We start from the raw sequence: 25,957 nt of genomic DNA on the forward strand, positions 1-25,957 counted from the left end.
GGAGCACGGGGTTTCTCGTTATTTCGAAAGTGAAAAACAAGGGCAGTAAAACTGCTCGATAAATACGGGATAAGTAGAAGGAACGCATTCAAAGCGCTGACTAACGTACGTCTTAATAGGGAGTTTTCGTAGACCGCGTTTCCTCTTCCGCCAAGCCTTCCGCAACGAAGCAGCCGCTACTGCGCCGGCGCGCCGATGGCCTTGACTGTAGAGTTCCGGCTAGCGTAGCTGGTTGCGGAGAGCGTTGCGGGATAGCGGGAATGATCTACGAAAACTCCCTATTAACGTTAAGTCAGCACGTGGAGCGAAAGCTTGCGCTGCAGAACCCAGGGATCCTGGGTTCAATCCCCATCCCTGCCCGTTTCGATCTGGATGAGCATCGTTTTGGCGTCCGGTCGTGTAGCACTACTGCGAGGTGCATGTTAAAGGCCCCAAGCTAGAGGTTGTACCGCACTGGCTAAATTGGTCGTCTACAGCTGAGAGGCAAGTCGCTTATTGAGTTAGATAAAGTTCAGGCAGCATAAGGGTGTATCTGTATTCCATCTACCATATTTTTCGGGCTCGTCTAAAAGTTGAAATTTTACCTGGTGTAGACTATTGACAGGTGCGGACTACACATAGGTTTGTTTCCTAAAGATCGCTTCTTATAACGAGCTGTGAGTGATTTTGTGAATGACAAATTATGTTAGTCAATTGTTTTGTGATATACAAGCTTTTGTGTTCTCTAATAGAGCAGGCATTTGAAGACGAGCTGCGTACGATAATCCTTTTTATCTAAAGACCCTGCACCAGATACAGACTAATAAAGGAAAAACAATTTTTTTATATAAAGCCTATTTTTGTGGTCTATACGCCGGATGAAGATATAGTCCGGGACGTACTGCTCTTGCCCGGTGGCTGTATGGTGCTCACTTATTTTTTTCGTAAAAATCCGCCCACACAGGACGCAGCAAATGCCGTGATCTGCAGAAGACGTGTCCCGCTGGGACATTTCTTTACACGTTTCCACTGATCCGACTACAATCGTAAACTAGGAGGGCAAGAAGGCGTGCAGCGCACATGCACACCCAGTTGTCCCTGGAGGACGCGAACAGTCGGAGCTTTTCTTGTAGCAGGGGCCCCAGTGGTGCCGTTTTTGTGGCCCCGGAGGCGGGGGCCGACGCGGCTCCCTCGCCGTCGTCCCGCGGAGGTCCCTGCTCGGCCGAGGATCCGGCGAAGTCCCTGACGATCCTCCGGGTGGCCTCGAGTTGGGCGGGACTCACGACGGCCACCAGGGAATCCAGGTAGCGCTGCAGGGTCGTCGCCAGGGCGGGCACGGGGGCGCGCAGGAGCTCGTCGCACGCCTGCAAATCACGGTGCACGCGAAAGATGACGTACGCGCTGGGAAAAGTAGCAGACGCTTCCAAAGGTCGCTCTATGGACGCTTTGCAGCAGCTGCGCATGGGCGCCGCCATAACCGGCCTTCGATTTTCGTTTCTTCTTAGTGCGTTTACTTCACTTCATCGTGACCACGGCAGGGCAGGTTATTGCCATTTCAGATTTAACTGCGTCCTTCTCCCCGGCACTGGCTTTTCTGGAAGCTCGTCAACGCTCGCTTCACTGGCTCGGCATCTTTGTAAGACCAGAGAAGGTCAGCAATGGCGGCTGTAATCTGGCGCGTGTGCAAAGCGTCTATAGTGTACACACACTCGGGCGGCTCCGACGTCACGCCGGTGCGGTGGCGCTGCTATCCGCGCATGCGCAGACGGTTCACCTCACGCGAATCGCGTTTCTGCGCACGCGCATTTCCCACACCCGTTGTGTGCAAACGCGGGCTCGTTTGGAAACAACGCGTTGGTCTATATACTAATTTTTGTCTCGAGAACTGTAGCAAAACAAGCACGGCTTCTCGCAGAGTGTTACAATTACTAATTTCTTATTTTCTGCTGTGAGTAAAACTGTTGCATGCTCATTGAAAAATACATATAAAAAACACTACTTGCTTAAGTGCCTGGGTAAAGTAGGTTTGACACAAAAACACTCTACCCCCCCCCCCCCCCCCCCCTTTTTATTTTATTTAGGGCGCGAGATTTATTTTGAGCATCGCAACCTGCTTCTATTTCGGAACGATGTGTTAAAATAGAAGTGTCCCCGAATAGTTCCTAACTCAAAATGAGTTTCACGGCATAAGTGACAGCGCACTTGCTTTAGGGAAAGTGTTTTAAGGCATACGTATGCCAGACAGGCACTTAAAAGTACGTCTTGAGAAGCAATCTTTGAAGCATGCTTCAATTTCTGGTCAAAGTGCACGAAATATCAAAATCGTTCCTAAATTGAAATGTGCCTCGCTACGTAAATATTGCGCTAAGAAGTTTACTTTTAAGGGCAATTTTGTCTTATGAAATACCTTTCATATTCAAGCATTTAACAACAACGAAAACAACTAACAGGATTTTGGGAATTCAGAGTTTGTCTAAAATATTCCTTTCTTTTTTAGAAAAAAACAAAAAAAAAAACACGTACGTGTATTAAAGGAAAAAATGATAGTATATCTTAACTTATTATTGCAAGAACCACGTCGTGCGAAGTGTAAATTATGCGAAAAAGATTTTTTTTTTTTGTGTCACAAATTTGTTAGCACATTCACGTCGACGCTTACCACAATGTAAGATACCTCGCCGGAGGACCTTTATTGAGTGAATATGTACGTGGGGACATAAACTATCGTTCAACTTTAGTCCCCCAAAGCAGGTTGCGACTCCTAACAACGATTGGTTCCAGTCCGACACCTCGAGTGCACTTGACGTACGGCTCTTTTCACTGGGTGAGGAGACGGATTACCGGCCTTCTCCGGATTTGGACCGCAGATGCATCGCTTCCGCGTCACATCGACTTCCGGATTTTCTTCCTCCCCTTTCTCCCCAACTCGGCGGAAGTGTTCCGCCTCGCTTCATTTCCTTCCTGCCTCCGCTTTTATCTGTTTGTATTGGCCACAACTCCCGGTAACTGACACAGCGAAAAGATTGTCCGTTACATTGTAAAAGCTTGGTCTGCTGGGCAGATTGGTAGTGGACATTCATATTAAAAATAGCGCAAAAGAGACGGGACAAAAAGACGAAGGAGCACACAGGACAAACGCTAACTCCGACTTGAGGATCTTGCAAATTCTCTTCCAATGCCCTATAGACGAACCCAATGCACCAAACAAGGAAGCAATGTCCGGTGGGCACGAGTCTCATCGCCATCTCGACGTGCAAGGCCAGGTACCTTGCCTACTGTCTTCGGAAAGGACAGTGCCCACCGGACATTGCTTCCTTGTTTGGTGCATTGGGTTCGTCTATAGGGCATTGGAAGAGATTTTGCAAGATCCTCAAGTCGGAGTTAGCGTTTGTCCTGTGTGCTCCTTCGTCTTTTTGTCCCGTCTCCTTTGCGCTATTTTTAATATGAATGTCCGTTACATAAATACTCCAAATTAAATGGGTTTGCCGATGACTTCTTGGTGAGTTTTCTGTTGTGTGAAGACGCACTATTCATTTTTAAAACAGCGTTTTATCGGCCCAATTATATGATGTATGGAACCGTCACAAAGAACCCCCAGAAAGAGCCATCACGTCAATTTCCCCACCAAATTTAGCGGGGAAAGTGATGTACCGTGGACCACGTCATGTGACCTCAAGTCACGTGACGTGATTTTTTTTGCGAGGAGGTTCTGCAAGGTGGTAGTAACTGCGCTCAACGAATCTTGCATTCCGCACTCTTTGTTAGCATGATCGAGCTTGTGCAGTGTTTATTTATTTATTTAGTTATTTGTGTATACTGCCAGTATTCAATAAAACGCCAAGGCAGGACGATATGGAAAGATACAAACGGTAAAAAAAAGGATACCCATACAGCGTATCAAACATGACTACTGAACAGAGAACTAACTGCTTCCGAAGGACGTGACTAAAAACAAAACTTTAAAAAATAACCCTTAATTTTTTTATTTTCGTGTTCTGAGGCAACAAGCTGTGGGAATATATTTTTTCCATCTTTTTGCGTTTTTATGCGAGTACTTTGGTGAAACCTTAAAAAATTGAGTAATTATGTTCAGTTCCTGCGTGAGCATAATGTTTCTTGGAATATGGCGCTTAGGCATATCTGTACTGTCAAAACAGTATAAAATGTTAATAAATAATTTAAAAAAATACGCAAAAGTAAAGAGCGTTACTTTTTAGCGGTAATGGTAACGCGATCCTTTTATTTTAGGTAACACAGGTCGGTAACGCGTTTATTTACTTTGCAAGTAACGAGTACCGTATTTCGTTACTTTTTTCAGGTAACGCCTGCAACACTACTAATATGACAGCAGATTCAGGAAGACTGTTCCGATCACCGGCGATATTCAGGAAAAAAAAATGTTTTGAATAGTACAGCTTTAGACATACTTAAGGTTCGATGAACGTTGGGTTATGTTTGCGTCTAATATATCTCGCTTCATTAAAAAAAAAAAACGAATAACGATGAACACTCAATCGCCCATTTCCATTGACGACATTACACAGAAACGTGAGGCCATCAATCCTTCCGCCGAATCGCAAACTCACACAAACATTGTTTTTTTCTTTTCTTTCCTTTTTCGGTACGACTTCGAGCACATCGATTTATGACCGAATATGCGGGCTCCAAACAACATCAGTGTACTTACTCTAACATAGATTAATGACCAAGTATGCGGGTCAAAAAGAAAAAAAAGAGAAACATTATTGTATTCTAATTTTGGGACACTAATTGAGTTTTTATTTCTTATTTACGATGCGGGCTCAAAATTAACTCGTACTTATTGTCTCCATTGAATCCAGGGCCGGCTTGCTCGAAGCAGAGTCTCAGTTGAGACTGCTCAAAGAAAGCGCTGCCAAGGCTCGGGCGCGCGAGCGTCTGAGACTCGGCTTAAGCTCGAGCGCTAGCCTTGACAGCACTTTCTTTGAGCAGTCTCAACTGAGACTCTGCTTCGAGCAAGCCGGCCCCAGGTTACATAAAAGAATAAAAACACTCCACCCGGCCCCACCTTTGTGGTACATATATCAGTGCCATGATATATGTACCTTTGTGGTGCATATATCAGTATCATTGCGTTGAAACCGAGTTCACTGACAACTTCAGACCTCCCCCCTCCCCCTTTACCCTCCAAGAACAGAGAAAAAAAAAAGGGGAAGAGAGTGTAGCAATGCCCATCACGGAGGGGTGTATCTAGCATCCGTTTACGGGGCACATTTTCAGTCGTCCATCGTCGGGAGACCTAAGCGTCTCGAAATACGACTCTCTCGACTATTTCCGGCTTCGGGGCTGCAACTGAGCACCCTGACCCGCGGGATGGATGATGGGACGCGACACGGCACCTCCATTAGCGCCTGGACAAATAATTGCTCGGTCACGTGGTCACGAGACGGCGCTGGCGACAAACGGAAGGCCAAAGGCCGCACTGATTCGAAAGGATGAACCCAGTCAAGGCGCGTTTCTTTTTGTCACCCGGTTTAGCCAAAATCTAACAAGCAAACGACAGCAAACGACGCGTTTCTTGAACTATCAGCGACTAAATTCTTCTATATGTTGTTACTCGTGGTTTGTCTAATATAAAGAAAAGAAAGTAATATTTATTTTTATTTTAATCTTTTGTTTGCCGTGAACATCCGCTTTCCGCCACTGCTAGCTTTGCGCCTGCTGCACAAATGGTAACTTTGGCACGCCCCCGAGTTTCCCACGAGCTTCGATTTGTTCTAAGCAGAGTTGATTTAGTGGTTTTCGATAACGCTCAGCAAGTTTCTAATTAGAACCATATGTATATTTGCACTAATTAAAAAGTTAGTTAACAAATTTTAATTAATTAACCCACCTATCGCGAAGATTAACCACCCACATAACGTCTTCCTGGCCGTTTAACTCACCTGCACAAACCGCATAAGTGTAACTTTCACGGCTTTTTTTGAAACAAATCTCAAAAGCTTAAAACAAAACTATTTATTTATTTATTTATTTATTTATTTATTCATTTATTTCCTCGTAGACGTTATCAATTGGTTACCAGCTATATGCTGTTAATTATTAGCCTGGTCATCATAAACCTGATTTTGTTTTTTGTCGGCGGACAACATACGGCGCTTGTCGCGGCGGAAAGTCCGGCACGACATACGTTGTGAAACTTTCGAGAAACCCTGCAATGAGTTGAGTGGCATCTGTGCGATTTGTTACACACATCACACACGTTTCGTATAGCCTGCATTTAAGCTTGCTTCTGTTTGTGGGTTTTCGTCCGCGTCGTGGGCACAGCAGTATCGAAGCGTCCTACGTCTGTGGCAAAAAGCCTCACTATCAACAAAAGAAAAGAAGCTACTTGAAGATTTAAAATTCCGAGCATTTATTCCATATTCTTCTGCGTTATAAACTTGTCACGCGATCATTTCCTATTTATTTTTGTGTGCATTTATTGTTTGTTTATTTTCAGTTGTCAAAAATGAAAAGAGGCTTTGCGCTACATTTGGATGGACGCGCAAGCTTCCGGCTTCCCTCCTTCACATCTCTTCTGCTTAACAGCGTTGCATCTCCAGGAGTTACGAAGATAAATGACAGAAGATGCTTTTAGTCTTCCTCTGAACTAGAAACCAGAAGAATAAAAAAATCAACTTAAGCAGAAATGTAATTCAGTAAACAAAGCGGAAACAACATAAAATTTAACAATGCGACGTCTTTCTTTATTTTTTGTTTTTATTTCTTCGGAGCCTTACTTATTCAGTATTCAGAGCGGGTTCGGCGGACGCGCCAAAACTAAGCCGGATCAGACGCGATGATCCTCTCAAATCCTCGGACCAACGCCGGGAAAATTTGGTTCCATGTTTACAGCATCTTGCTTGTTTGGCCTTACCCCCCTGTCGCCATTGTCGATGTTTGTTGTTGTTGTTGTGTTCTTAGTTGCCGTTTTGTGTGCAAAAAATGCTTACCATCTTGAAGTCAAAATAAAATTATTTAAGACCTTGTACATTTCATTCCTCCCTGGGGAAAGAGGGGAGGAATTTTTGTTGAATAATCGAGGGAAAAAATATTTCGGACTTTGTTTTGTTTTGTTTTTAACAAATTGTGAAATAGTACATTTTTTAAATGTGATTTTAACGTGAAAACATCTTATGGTGCTTTGAAAACTGTAAACATCTCCATCTGTTTTTGTATACTAAAGAATGCGTTGTAAGCCTATTGCTTTATTACGATTTGTCAATTAAAATAAACCAACCATATTATTTTTCAGTTTCTCAGTCAACCGTATTAACAATTTAAATTTATAAAGATGTGATTATTAATTGACCACATCATGTCGTACCCTGGCTACTTTTCCTGGGAATAACTTTTGACCTAGGTTCTATTCTTTTAAGAGCATAGAAACTATTCATAGTTTTTTTACTCCAGTATTTTGTGGCTTTAGTACATAAATTGACCTTTCAAGACTGTGCTAGCTAGATTGGCATTCTAAGCTTTTTTAAGTAGCTATTTTTAGGATATTACCTAATGTTTTTAAGCGTGGTTGCCCTGACAATTTTTTAAACCGAGTAGGACATGTGGAACAAGCATCTAGATTACGCGTTGTCTCGACGTATCCTTGTCTTGCATACAGTAAGCTTCAAATTTATACATTATTAAAAAAAAAACCTAGAATAGTCACATAAACACGCATATTTGCCCTCAATACGTGCAAGCGTTCTCAGATAAACATGCAGCGATTTTAGAATTATGCAGGAATTTTAATATCACCAACACGCAAGAATTTGAAGAAGAAAAAAAAAATCATGTCGGTGCTCTCTTTTAGCATGTTCCAATACCTTACCATTTTTCAAGTCATCCTGTAAATTTTGAGAGATACAAGTGTAAAACACCGGCAAGCGCTTGTTCGCGTTAGCTGTGTCACACAATGAGTCTTTTAATCGCGCTTCCTCACTCATTATGCGGAGCGCAATTCGTCTGCTTCTTTTGCACAGATTGTGGTGACGGTCAGAACGCCTAGCTCTGATTGGCTGTAACTGGAGGATAGCGGGTAGGCCTCAAGGCAGCTTGCTTTGTGGTCTACCCACTATTCTTCAATCAGAACCAATCAGAGCTCGTTGTTTTGACCGTCACCACAACCCCTGTAAAAAAGCAGACGAACTTGTTCTCCGCACAGTCGCTGAAATCTTAAGAAACGCGAGGCGTGGCTGCGTCATTTGTTCTTTAGCGTTTTCATCGGCTGATGCCACCATCTCATTAGCCGCAAAACTATGATTATGTGTTCGAAACACACCACGCAATGCGTTTCTCAATCTGTCCGCGTTGCGCCGACAAGGCCCTCGACCATTCACCACTCGGCCACGGGCATCAGAGTTCCGAATAACAGATGGGGAAAAAAAAAAAGAAAGGAAAAAGAAAACAAGAGTAAAAGCGAGGGAGAACGAAAGAGCGAGAGACAACAAAAAGAAAAGCGGGACAGGGAATCAGCCATCGAGGAAGCAATTGGAAGGCCTGCAATTTCCTGCCGTTACAACGGAGGACAGATTGAATTTACGGAGAGGGTACGGCACGGACCAAGGGGCTCCCGGACGTGCACTCGTAGCGGAAGACGCCGCGCGACCGGAGACCAACCCACACAGCGGGGGCACGACGTTAGGGACTACCAGCGCCGTCGAACTGCTACGGTTGACGTCCGCTGCCGGTGAGCCGTTCCGAAAACGAGCTAAGACTAACGTGGCGTCCCCCCTCCCTGTGGGGGAGTTGTCGATTGACTTCTGTGTGGCGGGGCGGCCGGGAATGGTCGCTGCTGGAGACAGTCAATGAGCTGCGTTTTCGAGTGAGTCTTGTTGCCGAAAGGCGGTCAGATGGATGAACCAGTTTCGTTGAGGTAGACTACCGAGTAGTTAGTTACCTTTACCGAGTGAGGCGCGCAACACTGGAGTATGATGGACGCTGAAAGCTTTCGAAACGGACGGCGGAGCGAGTCTCAAGCCTGGTGTTATTGCTTCGCGGCCAATGGGATTACAGTATGTGCCATCTTCAATGACGATGAACGAAAAACAAAATAAGAAGCGTGAACGCAATAAACTACGCTCTGAGTTTCTTAAGTTCTCGGTGACTATTGTGGGTTTAAATGTTTGTAGATTTATACTTTTGTACACGCACCACACTGCCCCACGGTGCGCGAACGCGACTCCGATACTCACCGATGCTCTCTGTGACTTTACTGTTAATTAACGCAAGACTGCTCAATTTTTTTTAACACTAATGCGTATGTAAAAGAACCACTGTTGTCGCTACGTTGAATATCGACGAAATCCGTTAACATTTAGAGCAGGGGTTAGTTGTCTTCGGAGAGTCAGTTTGTTGTCCCAGACGTCGGCGGTTTCGAATGCAGCCACCGCAGCTTTTAGGAGAGTGTCAACAACGAGGCGTCATTGGAAGCGTGCGAGAAGACTCTTTCCCTCTTATGTAAGAGGGAAAATGGACGTAACGAGTGAACGAACGAAGTGAAAGAGCACGCTGGAAACCGCACCGCGGGATCACGAAACCAGAGCCGTATATGTTAAGAGTTTGGTGATTAATTGGTAAGAATAGAGAGAAAATAATGGCGTTTCATTGGACGAAAATGTTTCAATTACCTTGGGCGCGATGATTAACAGCTCTTCCAACCAACCACTAGCCATAATTTGTTTCCTAGCGAAGGCAATGAGCTTTACAGATATCCCCAATCACAATTTCTTGGTAAGAATATATTCAAGAATTTTATTTCAGCACGCTATAATTGAAACTTTCAACTCTTCGTAGCTGAAAGGGCAACGCACGTGACGTCGTCACAGCGACGTTCAGAATGCACTTAACCTTTCTTCTGATTGCACCTGGTCACGACGGAGTGGATGGTAAAAACTGCGATTTCGACTCCGTGGGAGTTTTGACCCTAACCCTGAACGCGCACCCCTTGTTCGCAGTTTCGCCTCATGTCTCAGGAAATGTTTCTCGTCAGTCTCTCCTTTTCTCGCTCAGAAAACGCACTCAGCACCTTGAAATTCCCATTTTCCATCAATCTCTTACAATTGTTCATTCATGTACTTTTAGCCTCATCCAGAAACTAAAGAAGTGCTTTGCTGCGGTACGCGAATCCTTCAAAGTCATCTCAGGTAATAATGCGAGAGCATGAATTGTCCCAAGGAGCGAAGCCGGCGTTGTCTGTAGCAGCAAAACGAGCTTTAAATTCCCATTGGCTGCGATGCGTGATATCAGGCGCTTCGTCACGGACGCCGGCGGGGCCGTTAAAAGTCAAAACGGACGCGCCTCAAAAAAAAAAAAAAAAAAAAGAAACGCAGATGCATCGTCACGGAAGCCGGCGGGCCGCTCAAGGTCAAAGCGGACGCGCCTCAGAAATAAAACACAAAGAAAAGCACAGCTACGAAGATTCGTCGTCCCGGAAGCCGTGGAGCCGGCGGCGGGCACTGCGCCTGCGCAGTGGGAGAGCGTGATGTCACCGCCGGAGCGCCGCGTGAAGAAGGAAGACGTGGCGCGCTGTTTGCACAAAGGCACTGCGTGTAGGAATGCTTTCACATTCCTACACGTAAGCAGTCTTAAGTTCCTTTTTTTTTCTTCTCCAGTTTAATAAGGGGAGAATATGCGGCGCTGGCGGCGGCGCCGCTTTCGCCGCACCACTCCGGTTCTCGCCGACTCCTTCCATTGACCAGACTCTCCTTATATACGGCTCTGCACGAAACCAGACCAGTTCACGGTCCAATCCAGACCAAAGCAAAGCCGGCTGCATGCACCAGAGTAATAAATTTTAACGTATCTCTCTCTCTCTCTATATATATATATATATATAAAACACGAACAAAATGGGAAGATAAACAAATATAAAAACGCTTCGTGTTGCTTGATTTGATGAACCGGACTGTTCGGCCTCACATTCAACAAAGTCGAATGCCTGGTCTTCCTTTTTCTTCTTTTTGCTCTGCCATGCCAAAAAAAAAAAAAAAAAACGAAGAAAAAAAAATTATTATGGTACATTCAGAGCTTTTCATCTGAGCATCTTTAGATATAACACATAATAAGGACCATGTTGAATTAACCTTAGTTTGGGGTAGAAGAAAAACATCAGAACCCTGAAGAGACTGAAAATAGAGAGGACGGCGGTACATACCGTGGCATAAAGACAGAGTAAGGTTTGCCCTACTTTGGTTCGCACGAGCCCCGAGAACATATTTTTATTCCGTGCTTCATGTGATCTTTCTCTTTCCTCCTTTCCCTCCCCCATCCCCCCTCCTTTTCATGGAAGAGTTTTGGACGCGCGGACGGTCGTACAAAGTCCTTCATTACACGTGCGACGATATGCCCCGGGATTTTCGTGTCCTGTGCGGGCTTTCCTGATCGGGGGAACAACCCAAATCCCTTCAGTTGCAGCAGACGTGAAATTCAACGATGGCGTAGTCCACCTAGACACACAAACAAACGAATAGATACAGATGCAGTATACACACCAAAGCGCCAGGGCGCGAGCGCAGCGTCGGCGCCGCCCGCATCTGGTGCCCCTATCGCTTTGGGGAGTTAGGGAGGAGAGAGCGCCTCCATGATGGGAAGCGAGGAAAACGGGAACTATTCGGGACGTGAGAGGTCTTCCTGATCCCAGCTTCGGGTTTGAGTGTAGGGCTTTATCTGCGGCCGTTTTAGTTTTGGTATTGTTAGTATTTCTTTTTGCGCGCGGGATTCTAGTCAGCAGTGACTCGGGTGTTAACGCCGAGAACAACTCAACGTGCGTATGGTTCTTTTGTACTCTTTCCTCGACAAAGAATGAAGAGGGAATAAGGTCGTTATGACGAAAGTGCTTCATTTGTTTTCCTGAAATCGAAGACGGAGCAGCGTAAGCGTGTTTTTATTTCCCAAAGGGTCTTTCAGTGACTGCACAAAAGGCTGCTGCTGTGTGAAGAGTGTACAAAAGCAGTAAGATCGAGCGAATAGCTGACGATACTATTGCATGCTGTAATCTTTTCCTTTTTTTTTTTTCTTTCCGACGGGAAATGATACAATAGTACTGCATTTCGAAAGTACTAGCTCAATGGCTTGAAAGGTGTCTCGTGAAAGAGCGTTTTGTGATGGCGCGGTGCTTGTGTAACGTATTCGACGCCTCGCGAAATAATTAAGCTGTTTTTCATCACACATTAGCGGACGTCGAAAAGTGCAACATCCTTGAACCAATCATAGCGTCGGAGCGAGGCGTGTGACAGCGTCGCTGCGCTTGATGTAGGCGGGTCGGCTGTGCAGGCTTTCGTATGCTGATTCGTATAGAGTCGTCTGCTTAAAAAGCAACGAATTTTGTGTAAAATATGGTATGCAGCTGTTAACGCGCCGCCTGCTTCTTTAGACAGGGAAACTGTTAACACGACAGTCATACGATCGACCGGGTTGCGAAACTGCCTTTTTAACTCATCATGTAAAAACGTCCTCCAAAACCGAAAAAAAAAGAAGTGTCTTTTCTTGTTTTAGAGCGAAATTTGACTGATAAATGAAAGGAAACATTTTTGTGTATTTTTCATCGGAAAATGCAAAAACTGCAAACATTGGCAAGGCAAAAAAAAAAAAAAAAAAAAAAAGATTGCATTTAGCATATTAATTTGGGTAGTAGTCCTGGTGTTCAGCATTATGAAGATCTTAAAGTGATGAATAAAGAAGGTTGTCTATTCGGGGCAGTAGGCTCGTAACTAAGGAAAACAGCGCCGAGATAACACAAGGACCAAGGTAAGAAGTGAAGTTCCACTGCCTATCTTATCAAGGTATTTACAAACACGCTTCAAAACGACGCATGTACGCGATATCGCTGCGAAACAAAGCAATAAACGGTGGGGAGGGGGGGGGGGGGGTGACACCTATGCCATCCTTTCATCATGACATGATGAACGCCTCCCCTAACTCCCTGGTTTCTCTACTGATGTGCCGCGTCATAATTGCAGTGTCACTAAAGCGTGGCACAGACCCGCACCTGTCAATGTGTACCGCCAAATGGCCGGAAGGGAAAGACCTTACAGCCAGATCATGCTCCTTCAACCTATCGTTAAAGAGCACTGAAGTCATTTTAGAAAAAGGTCGTTTTTAATCTTATATTGTTTAAAACGTATTAGTTGCCGCATATACCAAGTCCTATATTACAAAACCGCATATTCATCTCAGGGCAAGAGAAAAATACGTGGACTATTTTTTCTCGCGGACTACATTCTGTGGAACGATCAAAGCCCTACAATACGCGCAGATTCCGAATGATTGTATTATAGTTCGTTTTAAAGAGAGTCTAGTAGATACACATTCGGATAAGATTCCTCTTTTTCACCGCGGGCGAAGATCGTTCGCCACTCGCCGACAAGCACCTTTCGTCGACCACTTCACCCGAAAAAAAAATTCTCCCCAAAAAGAGCGTGTCGAGCTCTTTGAACACGCTTTTAACCAGGAAATAAGCTACGCAAGATTGTAATTCCGGGTCTGTTGGAATGCTTAGAGCGTCTAGATTGAGTTGCCACCGCAAAAGGATGACTTTAGAATTGACTTAATTGCCCCTTTAATGCATCTGCCCATATGCCCTATGTACATTCTTCCGCACGACAACGGGATCTTATATACCACCCCGCCTTCACAGTTCAGAAACTGTTTTTTTTTTTTTAATGTTTTCCCCAGCCTTTTAGGAGTGGAAAACAACACCGGTACATGGGGTTTGCTCGCCATTTTTTGAAGTTTCCATGGCTGACCTTGTATAATAATGCAGTATTACCGGTCTAACGCTAGGTCTCATTTTCTACGGTACCCCAGCACTCATCCGGTGTCTCTTCAAAAGGGTCTCCACCACTTCCACAAGGAGCGCAGACGGATATCCCTCCTGTTCCTATCTGTGTACTTGTGACCTAAAACTCTCCGTCATCTTGTGTAGGCATGATTTTGACAGCGCGGCCCGCAAACACGAGATGGCAATACCCTTCTTCGCCACTTTTGGGTGGTTCGACTCGAATGTAAGCAGGCATTTCTTTGACCATGGAGCGGATTGCCAGCAGGCCTGCGAAGGCTGTAGCGAAAGTCCGATATTCAAAAACTGTAAGGCTCTGCCATGGGATTCTCTTGAGTAAAATATGACCCCTCTGATGAGGCCTTGAATACCTCTAAACAATTTGATGTCACCCCAGCTTTCCGTTGCCTTCCGGGCAGGGGGGGGGGGGGGGTACTGAATAATTGTCAACGTATCTGAATACCTTCACGACATTGCTCTCTAGTTTCTGCCAAATCTTTCAGTCGCACCTTGAGAGGAATAGATCACTCAGTGCCGGGGCGACACAAGACCCAATACAGATCCCACCCATATCCCCGATATTCCCAACCAGAGTCCTAATCACCCCCCCCCCCCCCCCCCCCTGCACGTTTCGATCGGGCATGAGCATCGTATTGGCGTACGGTCGTGTGTAACTTCTGAATGGTGCACGTTAAAGACCCCAGGCTAGCGGTTGTACCGCACTAGCTAAATTGCTCATCTACAGCTAAGAGACAAGTCGCCAGTTGAGGCAGTCTAAGTTCAGGCTGTATAAACATACACACGCAAAAAAAGTTTTTTTTTTGTAGTACTTTAGGCTTGACGGTCACTTCAAACGCAAACTTGGGTCCTATTTCCAGCACCCCCGTTACGTCTGTCGGTACACTGGCGTCACCTAACGCTGTAACCTGCCCTCTTTCCATCGTCGCCATCTTTGGAAGTGTAAGTGCAGTCTGGGGGTCTGACATAAGAATTTCGCGTTCCGCGTTGCCTGACATCGGCACTCCCACAGCTTCACGTCTGCATTTCTCTCATTCTTGAACATCGGCACTCCTGAAGCATTCTGGCCCGTCTATAGGCCTCAGCATTAAGAATTTTTGTAATGAATTTTTGCGCTGTTTTTAATTAGTAAGGCATCACCAACTCGCTTAAATTTTAACTCACAAGCTTGCCTATCTTTTACTTCTGTTACACCCTTAAGACAAACAAAAACGCACCGGGGATCGGTGGCCGAGTACAATAAAGAAAAAAAAAAAAAAAAAAAAAAAAAAGATGGATGGCCGAGTGGGCTAAAGCGCACACCCAGCTCAACGCGCGTGGAGCGAAAGCTCGCGCTGCAGAACCCAGGGATCCTGGGTTCGAGCCCCACCTCTGCCCGTTTCGATCTGGATGAGCATCGTACCGGCGTGCGGTCATGTATCACTACTGCGTGGTGCACGTTAAAGACCCCAGGCTAGCGGTTGTACTGCACTGGCTAAAATGCTCATCTACAGCTAGTGACTCGTCGCAACTTTAATGGCTGACCAACTACACGCTGTATAAATATCCCCATAATCCCCCAAAACGCACCACAACAAGTTCTTGTATTAGCGCGGTCTGCGTTTTTGTTTAAGTGGTGATAAAACTTAGGGATCTTTTTCGTTTCCGAGTTTATTAACGAAAAAGAATGATCTAAGAAGTCGCCAATGTTTCAGTTGTCCTGCTTTACTTTTCCAAATATCCAATAGCAACAAAATAAGGGCATATAGAAAAAAAAATCGTTTTAGACTAACTAATACGCACTCCAACTGCAAAATTAGGTACAAAGCAGAAACCCACATACAATCAACGATAAACCTCACAACAAATAGGGCTTGCCTAGAAAAAAAGGGGAAAAAAAAAGAAAAGTGGTGTTTTTTCCTTTCTTTTTTTTTGGGGGGGGGGGGGGGGGGATGCTGACGTTTTCCTAGATGCACCAATATAGTAATAAAAAAAAAAAAAAGAAGAAAACTCTATCAGAAACAAAGCATCGACAAGTGTTCGGAGACAGGACGTACAAACCCAACTAAATGATAAGCTCAACAAAAACGAGGAACAACAAAAATAAAAAGCAACAACAAAGCACTGGAAGAGCACCTGATCCCTTCTGCGGAGTATTGATTGGCTTTTGCCGCTTGTTTAGGTGTGTAATCAGATGCGATGACGATGTGTTTTCCTTTGTGTTCGCTTTTTGTTCCCTTATTGTTCCTTTATTTTTTTTTTTTTATCGTCTTATCTCCCGCGAGAGGAGGTATACGATTGTTCCGAGTGTTGTACACTTAAGTTCTTCTTTTGTCTCGCGTTGGGTGCGCATTGTTTCACGAAGGGCGGGGGCTGCGAACTAAGGATGGCGAGGGGGGAAGATTCCTCTCTGTTATGTGCTGCACGTCTGAGCGTTGATGAAGCCGTTGCAGACGGAATAAGAAAGGAAGCCCGCTTTTGTACTTGTTTTCCGTCCTTTTTTTGTTGCCGGTTATTTTTTTGTGCGTACATATGTGCTCAATGTTTTTCCGTACGCTACAACCTACCCGAATTACTTTTTTTTTTTTTTTGGGGGGGGGGGGGGGGGGGGGGGGAGGAGGTTCGCTATAAGGCAATGATTCGGTTCGTTAATGGTGTTACATTTTGTTAGATAAAAAATCGCTCTTTTGTATTCTTACTTAGACTTTCTGTCGATCTGATCACCTATACTCGAACAATATCTCTGGGCAACCTGCAATGGTGTTTGGTTTGGTGCTATGTAACGACTGAAGCAAGAAACATTGGGTATGCCTGGGAGTGGTGGCTGCATTGTTCAAACGTGAGCTATTACTCTGGTGGCGCAGCTTCAGTACGGCGGAAGCAACAGCCCTTGAGGGCCAATCGGAACGTCACTACGTCTCACCGGAGTGCGCTTTTACTGCGAAGAAGTAACATGCTTTCCCTGCGTCATGCTCCAATATGTCTGCGTTGCGCTCGTATACGTAGCGCATATCAAAGCCGTAGTCACGCAATGTGGGGCTTGTCGTTCACCCTTTGCCAAGTTACAAAGATAGTAGGGTATAACCGTGGGCTCGCTCTCACACTGCAGGCGCCGCCTGGCTGTTGCTGGCTGAGTATAGACGCAAGTTGTGAGTTTAACTGAAAGAAGAACTAGGGCACAGACGAGCTGGTGAATATAAAGCAACATATTAAAACCCGGGATACTTAAACAGAAAGGACACACACTGTTAACTAACATGTCTCGTAACATGTGATTGGTGTCATTCTAGCGTAACAGAAATTGCTGACGGGGTGTACGACAACGGTGTTTGTCGTTTTGTTGCTCTCAGTGCCCGAGTCCCCCGAAAGCGACAAACAAAAACAACCAACACCGACAAGTCTCGAACACGTGCAGCATGCACGCGCGAAGGTGCATGCTGCACCTTCGTGCACCTTTGGCAGGCTTTCAGCCTCTTTCGGTGCTCATGAACTAAGCACGAGCGCTTGTGAGCCTGCCCAAGATGCCTTCGCGTGCACGCTTCACCTGTTTGATGCCTGTCGGTGTCGGTTATTTCTGTTTGTCGCTCTAGTGGGGCACGGGCATCAAAGGACGCCTAGGACCTGACATAGTATTTGATTCCGATTCCGAGACCGGTGATCTTCACGCTGGATGTTGTTCCTCTCGTCTCCCCGACAGCGTTGCAGTCCTTAGGGCGATGTCACTCGCAGCGTAAGGACCTTCGCCTTCCCTCTCTCTGTCTGGTTCGCGGTGTCGTAGCCAGGGGCGCTTGTGCAGCGGGCGCGTGCTGCGTGCCGTCTGTAATGAGGTCGGCTGAACCATCTCGCCCTCGGGCTGCCTTCTCTCCCCAATTCCCGTTCTGGGAGTTGGGGAAACGAGCCGAGTTGGAACGCCGCCCTGGGTTCCCCCCCGGAGCGTTCCTCTTTTCCCGACGTCGGGACACAACTTCCGAGCGTTCGAGTATCGATCTTTTTCCGTACCTACCTCCTCCCTACTTTCTCCCCTTTCTTTATTCTACCTTAGGAGACGAAAATCTATCTTCGCTGTTGGAGGCCAACCTTGATTTTGTGTTCCCGGGGGTCGGTGTTTTTTGCTTCACTGCTATTTCTCGTTGCTATTTTGGTTTACCTTGAGCCTCCGGTGTCCTTGTCTTTTTGTTTAGATTATCAGCTGGCTGCCCTTTACTTGTTCCTAATAAGGCTGCCTGTTTTTATTTTGTGTGTACGCGCTCGGGTGCAGCATGGTATCGACATTGCGCATTTGGTCTTGGCGTCCGAATTGTTTATAATGAGGTAGAAATGCCCCGGATATTTTTCCAGTACTGCGGCTTCGGTGCACAACCTATGTTGTGTTTGTGAATAAACGTAATGCAATCAGTAAATTACGGACATGATACGGAGTGAGAAAGTGTTACAGTTTGCTTGTCTGATTGTGGAATACGTTTTTTGATCCCTATATTCTTCTTGCGGAAGGACGTCATCGAGCTATATTACATGAAGTAGTTTCTTTAGAACTATGCTATATCGACTAAGTAAACTGACCAAGTAAAAAATAAGCACATTATCGTTACAAATATTTAGGGGATCGTTTCTGCCTGACATTGTACATCGACCAAACGTACACACTTTGCTAAAAAAAATAGCGTCTACGATAATTGGTAGTCGCTAAATTGTAACTAACAACGTCAATGATTACCGGGTTTGAATGGAAATAAAATAAAGAACGCACTGATTTACCAGACATGGTAATGCGCTATTTTTATTGTTACTTTTTAAGTTACACTAACTGGCGAAGGACGCTCACAAAAAAAAAAAAAGAATACAGTCGTAGCACAGCAAATAAAATAAATTGCGGAATGTCCAGCAAACTCTACTAATGTATACGTAAAATTCGTTTTTTTTTTTGGTAAAAACAAAACATGTTTTAGCGGGCTTAAGTTCCCCAAAACACAACGGGACGCAACATCACGGGACACTTTGTGATCCTGTGTCACGTGGTTACATTACCACGCGACCTGCAGTGGTACTAACCACATGACCACGCCATTCCACAGTAGCTTTGATTAACCACATGACCCCGCAACGCCTAGTAGCATACACTGCATGTACAACGTAGGTATTCTACGTATATTCAACGATTTTGGCAGGTATGACCAAAGCGCAGAACTTTTGTCGCGCTCCTTACATGGCCTTGAAGTGGATACAAAGCACGCGTTGGATACATACTTCTCATTAATAACGTTACTTGTTACCACTTGTTACTCAGTAAGAAAACAAAGCAACTAAAACAGTTACCTTTTTTTTTTCTTTTGATAAAGCCGCGGCCTTACTGCTAATATATGTACAAAATACAATCTGCAAACACTGTCTCAGACATTTTACTTCCCTGTATGACGCGTCTGTCACATTTGGCATACACAAACTGTACATGTCCGAAGCGTACATCCGCATGAAGCAAACATGCTTTGAAAATGCTCGTAGTGTGTCCGCTGATACTCGCTTCATTATGCCTGTAGAGAACACCGAGTATTTTGGATAACATATGAGCAGCGCGATGTGGCCTAAAATTAACAAAGCTCTTACCTCGTCACACAACCCCCCCGCCCCCCCCCCCCCCCCCTAAAAAAGAATTTTGAATAACACATTGCGTCAGCAAATCGACCTCTGTTTTGCGTCTTCAAACAAGATAGTGCTAAGGTTTTTTTTTTTTTTTTTTTATGCGCCAAAAGAACTCAAACACTGATGCAGTTCAGAGCAAGGAAGAGTGGGACACTGCCAATCGAACGTTTTTCCTCTTTGCTCGTCCGATCCTCTTCGCTCGTCCGATCTTCTCCCGAAGTCTCCGGTAAATGCGATTAAGACGACTAATTGGACGAGTAAACGTCTCTTCATACAGCTCGGCGATAAAAAAAAGGAAATACGTCCCAAAAGAAAAGAAAAAAGGTCGGATCGATATCAAGACGTATAAATCCTAGCGAGCTGCCGTTCGTATTATGATTTTTTTTTTCATTCATTTATTCCGGTTAATATTTATATACTATTTGTAAAAAAACGATACGGGGAAAAAGGAGAAGTGAGAAAAGAAAGTGCTTTGACAAACCAATTGTCTAGGATCCAAAAAGGACGCTCAAATTAGATTAAGAGTAGGCTTAAGTTGCAAAAAATAATGATCAGTCTGGAAGCCCATAAAAGCCCCAGTGCAGACTCCCAAAAAAGAAATTTTTTGTCTGTCAGGTGCTTGAATGTGAACACTTATGTCAACAAAAATAAAGTTTCCCAGAAAAAACAAAAACAAAGCGTAATATTTATGCAGGAAAAAACATTTTGAGCAAATAACAATATTTCTAATTCGGGACGTCGACATCAAGTGGAAGCATGTTTTGTAATTCTTCCTAGGAACACTAAACTCTTCCCTTCCCCAAGCCTACAAAAAAAGAAGTTAAATACCTGGAATACCCAGACGTATTTCACATTCACAAAAACAACCCCCCCCCCCCCCAAAAAAAAAAAAAAAAAAAAACTTTTGCGTTGTGAGTCTAATTATGAGTGAAAATTAATTCTGGGTGTGTACCGTATAAGTCTTGGCATGACGTCACATGATATTTTGAGTCACGTGGATCCACGACGACGTCACGTCGCGTGACATCGTGACGCAACCTGACTTTATACTTAGTACGCAGGGTGATTGCGTGTAATCGGTTACGGCGGAGTGAGCAGGAGTATGCAGGAAAGTGCAACGTCTCGGCCATGGCCGCAATTCATTTGTAAGAGGCGGCAAGGAAGCGTTTTCTTTTTTGTGCGCTGTAGCGTACTTAAGCCACACGTAATTTTGGAAGTAATTAAAACTGATTTTATCTCCAGAAGTTGAGAAAAAAAAAAAAAAACACGGGTGAATTAAACATTGTAAAATAGTTTGTTGTTGGGCGAGTTGGTGAACGTTTGGATACATGGTTTTGCGCTCGTGTTTGTTTCTCTCTCTGGTGTCCGTCTTTTTTGCGCAAAACCATGTATCCGAACTAAACACTGTTCTGAGGAAGCCTCAGGGTACAAGACATAAGATAAAAAAAGATACACACAAACTTGTGACGTAGAAAAAGTAATCATTCTTGCTGGGTCATGGTGAGGATACGGGTGAAAAAAAAAACAGTGAGATGTGTATAGGATGTCAATGCCAAAAAGAAAAAAAAGGCAGAAAAAGAAGAAGGAAATAAACTTTGGGGAAGGAGTATGGAGAAAGGGAAGGAAAAAGGGGAGGTCTAATAAAACCCACACTGATAGATAAGCACCCCTGAACAAACTACTTTTCTGTCGCTCAGGGGAGACAATGGCGAAGGAATAAAAGAAGAAAATAAAACGGCTTCCCCGAAAACCTTGAAGGAACGAAAAGACAAACGATGGTTCTAGTGAAAGAAAATAAAAAAAAAATCGGGGAAAGTAGAAACAGTCAAAGTTTTTTGAGAGCCCCAATGAAGGTTTGGAGAGCTGGGAAGGGGGGAGGGCGTAGAAGGGGGTCTTCGGACTTGGCGTCGGGTGTGGAATTGGTCTTCCTTCGCGCGTCCCCTGGGACCACTGAACAACACCGCTTTAATTAAACCCCATTACGAGGAGGCTACGGGAAAGTAAACAAAAATAAAAAATAACGAAGAACCGAAACAAGAAACTGACACCCCCGTCATACCTTCTTTCCCACTCTTTCTGTTTCTTCTCCCCTATTTCCTTTCCCTACCGGGTTCACAGATTCCCCCAGAGACGCTTTTCGGCAGTACCGCGGTGCCGAACGGGAGAGCCCAACCTCGGGCTGTAAGCCCGCACGTTCAGCTTCATTCGTAAACTCTATTATCTCGGCGCATTTAATTTTTGTTCGTTGGTAATCGTTGTTGTGTAGTTCAAAATCCCCCCCCCCCCCCCCCCCCCCCTGAGATGTGGTCTGTAACGTTTTATTACGTTTAACTCTGTCTTGCCGAAGTTGCGCTGGTATGTGGAGTCTTGTTATTCTTAGATTCCTTGGGTCGGAGTATTATGCATAAGGCGCTAAATAATATTCATTTCTGTTGAGCCTTGGCTTTGGAGAGCGGTTATGGGTGCTTTGCAGGTTACCAAATATTCAAACTGTGAATCTTGAAGTCTGGTTAAATGAAGTGGGGGAAGATAGAAGTAAAGTGTGCGAAAGTTTGAAAAGGTTTAGATAGCAATTTGACACCAGAAAATTGGCACGCAACATGTGTTTCATATTTCTCTTTTCTAAACATCCTTTCTTCTTAAACTATATATTTTCTTATTTTTATTTAATAAACATACAACCAGACTTCTTGAGTATCATTAACTAGGCCATTCGTTATTAAATTTTAGATACAAAACAAATAGTTTAGTAATTATTGATGATTTATGCTTTACTAGCTACCCAGTGAGCTTGTACTGTATTATAATATGTTTCAGTTTTTCTTTTATAAACTATATCAGTCATTAGTAAAACAAAATTGGACGGTAGCATTTACATTTTTTTTTAATCCAGACTTAAAATAGCTGAACGCAAGTGGAGCTGTATAGACCACAGGCTAACGCCTATTAGAATGTTACAAGGACCGGTCTTCTTGTTCACACAAAACGAAGCAAGCAGAAGAGACACGTGTCACCTATTAAGTGGCGGCAAACCACAATCCTCGTTCCGCTTATTCTGCAACGAAGGCGATTTTTCTATTTGGGCCCCCAATCGGAGAAGGCCAATTTGGCAAGCACCGCCAAAATAGCTTTCACTTTTTTTTTTCTTCTTCTGCGAAGGGAGAAATAAAACTTCTGGGTGTTTTTTTTTCTATTTCTTCGCTTACTCACTTCAGGCGCTCTGTAACCCAGAAAGACGATAAAAACAGAAAATAGAAAAATGTGACGTATACGAGCGGAATCCGTATCCGAAGCCTGGCTTTTCCCCTGTCCCCAGGGCCCCAGGGAGTTGTTCCTGTTCCCCTTTTCTCCGGATGGCTCCCGAAAATGTTATTATCGAGATCATCTCGGCTCAAGTCTGCGAAAATGAGACCCGGCCCGAGCGCCTTTGTTTCCGAGGGGCTCGCTGACGGCGTTACGATAGCAGCAAGATAAGATGAGGAGATTTTGACGCCGATGCGGCTTTAGGGCACGTCGTACGTGTTCCATAGCGTCCCGACAGACTGCCTGGATGGGAGAGCAAACGACTGGCGATTGGAGGAGAAGGGCTCGCGCTGGCGCACTCTCGTGATTAATGTGACGTCACATATTTTATGTGACGTCACTCGTTTCACGTGACGTAGCGAGAGGAGCGTGACGTCATGAGAAGGGCGGGATTTGAGGTTCGCAGGCCTGGGGATTCATTCAAGGATGAGAATAGAGCGCTTTGTTTGTACACTTCGTATTCTTGTCTACCTTTTTTTTTTTACGCTGTTTTTACTTTTCGGTTAAACATACAGTGCTGGGTGGCGTATTCAAAGTACGGAATGGACAGTTGTGATCGCTCCATCAGCAACAACCAAATACTTTGTAATTTTCATCGGGCTTTTCGTTTCTACAGAACACAAAACTCTGCTAATGGTGTCACAATGTGGTCGCGCTCTTTTCTGCTTGTCTGCCTGCATGTTTGCCTGGGTGTATAATTTTCCACTAATCTGCATGTGCTTGTGTACGGTTCTGTAGTTATTGAAGGCTGAAAAAAAAACATAAAACAAAGGGCGTCACTTACTATGTTTGCGCTTTTTTTTATTCGTGGTTCATTCCTCAGAAGTTTTATTGGCTAATTCCAGAATTGCATTGGCTGCAGGGCGGTAATATTTTACACATTTTTTTTATCTGTCAGTAAATATAGTCTTTGTAACTCTGCATTCCGGATTTCATGAGATATTTCACCTAATCAATCACGAGAACTCGTTTTTTTTAATTTGTGTTTTAAATGCGTTAGCATTAGAACCCTCGTTTTGATGAAAACCCGGCGGTGTCCTTTGTTTGGCGGTTGTCGCGTGCGACGCTCCCATTTGCCCGAAGCGCTGACGTGAGCACGTGTCGACCTTTCACTCTCTCCCCGGCGCTGACAAACTGACAGACGCCGCCGGGTTTTCATCAAAACGAACCCTTTCGTTTTTGGCAATGTCATGCGCACAGCTGGCGCGAAGCCAAAAAGGAGGCGGCGCCGCGCAACGCCTCCTAGATACCAAAGCAGTAGGGCTGAATGAGATGGCTTAATCAAAGAAGGCTAACGCTGAGCAGAGATTGGAAACGAGTGCTGCGTCAGCGCTTGGCTTCGAGTCAAGTTTGAGTCAAACGTTGACGCAATCGTTCTGACCACTCTGTGCCCTGCGCTGGCCTTCTCTGATGACGCCATCTCACTCAGCACTACGGCTTTCTAATCTCGGAGGTCATGCGCCGCGGCGCGGTGGAATGCGGGCGTGCTCAGTTGCCGCTGTGCTGTCGCCGGTTGTTGTTCACTTTGGGTTTCCGCAGTAGCGGTACGTGGGCTGTTATATCCGTGTGTAGTTAAAACGATAGGTGCGGTTCACTCCATAAGTAACATGGATGTGGTTTCTTCCACGAGTGGTATGAATGTGGCTCTTTCCAAGAGTGATATGAATGACTACATCCAAGCGCGTCGGCTCGCTCTCACAGGCAGAGTACAAAAAAAGGGGGGCGAAAAAAATTACAAGAATATCCATTGGTGGATTCTTGGGGAATCCGTTAGCGTGACCCTTGCGAAGCGCCACACAGGTCTCACTTCGGAAAACGCTAACACTAACCCCCGTAATAAGGAAAAAAAAAGAAACAGTAAAAAATTGAAAAAAAAGATAAATAAAAAAAAAGTTAAGGGCTCAGGATTTTCAAAATGGGGAGGTGTGTGGCGTTTCTAGGGGCCATGCTAACGAATTCCCGAGAAATCCATCAATGAATCTTCCTGTAATTTTTTGTCTTTATTTTTGAGACACAATTGGCTTCAGGTAATTGGGCAGAAGGTTGTGCAGTTACACATTTTGGTACGATTTATTACGTGGAGGTAACTTAATATAAGTATCTGAAAGCCCCATGCCATATTTCTGTTTCAGTCTGTAGTAAGAAAGAATAAGACGATTGCTGGGTGTTTCTCAATAAAGATGACCACGCGTGTGCACCGTCACAGAGATCCTGATCTAGTGGTTTAGTTAAAATTCGCTTTAGTTGGCTCAATTTTTTTTTATTTTCGATCATAAGACAAATTAAATTCGTTTAAACAAGACTATCGACTGTTTATTACCGATTAGGTATAACGAAAGTTGGCAGAGTAGAAATCTGAAAGACGACAAAAATAATTATAGTTTTCGGGCTTGGTAGTAGTAACTGACATATAAACGTGCAGATATTTTTTATAGGCATGCTCCTGAGCAAAAAATAGATAAAACAAATTAAACAAGAGGTCGGCCATCTGCAAAAAGAAAAGCACCATCTAGTGTACTTATAGTCAGTTATCAAATTTCCGCCATATTGGGAGGGGGGGGGGGGGGGTTTCCGTACCGATAATTTTGTCCAAGAGAAAATAGTCCCGGCAAAATGGAAGTCGTAAATATAAAATACACACTGCAAGTCCAGCACGAGCCCTTCACACAACGTCTTCAATAAAGACCGTTCACTGACCTGGATGGCCCAGTTCACTGCTTGAGTGGTGGGTTCGCGGCCGCTTTTCAAAACTAAACAGCAACCTATTGAGTGCAGAAATGCATTGTCCTAATATCTTGAAAACCGAGTTAAATGCAGAAGCGCCTCGTCAACAGCTGGAAGATGCGCCCCCCCCCCCCCCCCCCCTTTTTCCTCCCCAATATTGCGGCTCCGAATGGCATGATGGTGATAGCTAGCAAGAATATTGCATATGGCCCACTGTCTTCTTGATTTCATTTATATAAATCATTCCTGAACGTGTCGGCAAAAAATTTCGGTGTTGCAGTTTTTTTTTTTTTTTTTTTGTATAGTCGGTCAACAGAAGAGTCTTTGTTGAAAACTTGCATAGTCTTTTATAGGCCGATAGGTTTCTGAGGTGTACCTATTTACTTGAAATTAAATTAACATTTCATCGTTTTTCGACTCCTATAATTTTTTGTGGGATTAAAAAGAGCAAAAATGATATAGTAATCCGGGAAAGAAATATGTATGTCAATACCTTCAATATATCTGTTTTTATGATATCTG

The 25,957-nt window shown here is 44.5% G+C and overlaps 1 protein-coding gene across 2 annotated transcripts in view; it reads right to left on the reverse strand.

The window, feature by feature from the left end:
- The window catches only part of LOC8039418 (choline O-acetyltransferase), a 135,806-nt gene that overhangs the window by 43,461 nt on the left and 66,388 nt on the right, over positions 1-25,957 (reverse strand). For both annotated transcript variants that reach the window (XM_042292327.1, XM_042292328.1), the window contains exon 3: positions 1,068-1,343. In XM_042292327.1, the coding sequence (XP_042148261.1) occupies positions 1,068-1,343 (276 nt within the window). The remainder of the gene's footprint in view (positions 1-1,067; positions 1,344-25,957) is intronic.

This window comes from Ixodes scapularis, unplaced genomic scaffold, assembly GCF_016920785.2.
Source record: "Ixodes scapularis isolate PalLabHiFi unplaced genomic scaffold, ASM1692078v2 PGA_scaffold3__209_contigs__length_174095766, whole genome shotgun sequence".
Lineage (NCBI taxonomy): Eukaryota > Metazoa > Arthropoda > Arachnida > Ixodida > Ixodidae > Ixodes > Ixodes scapularis.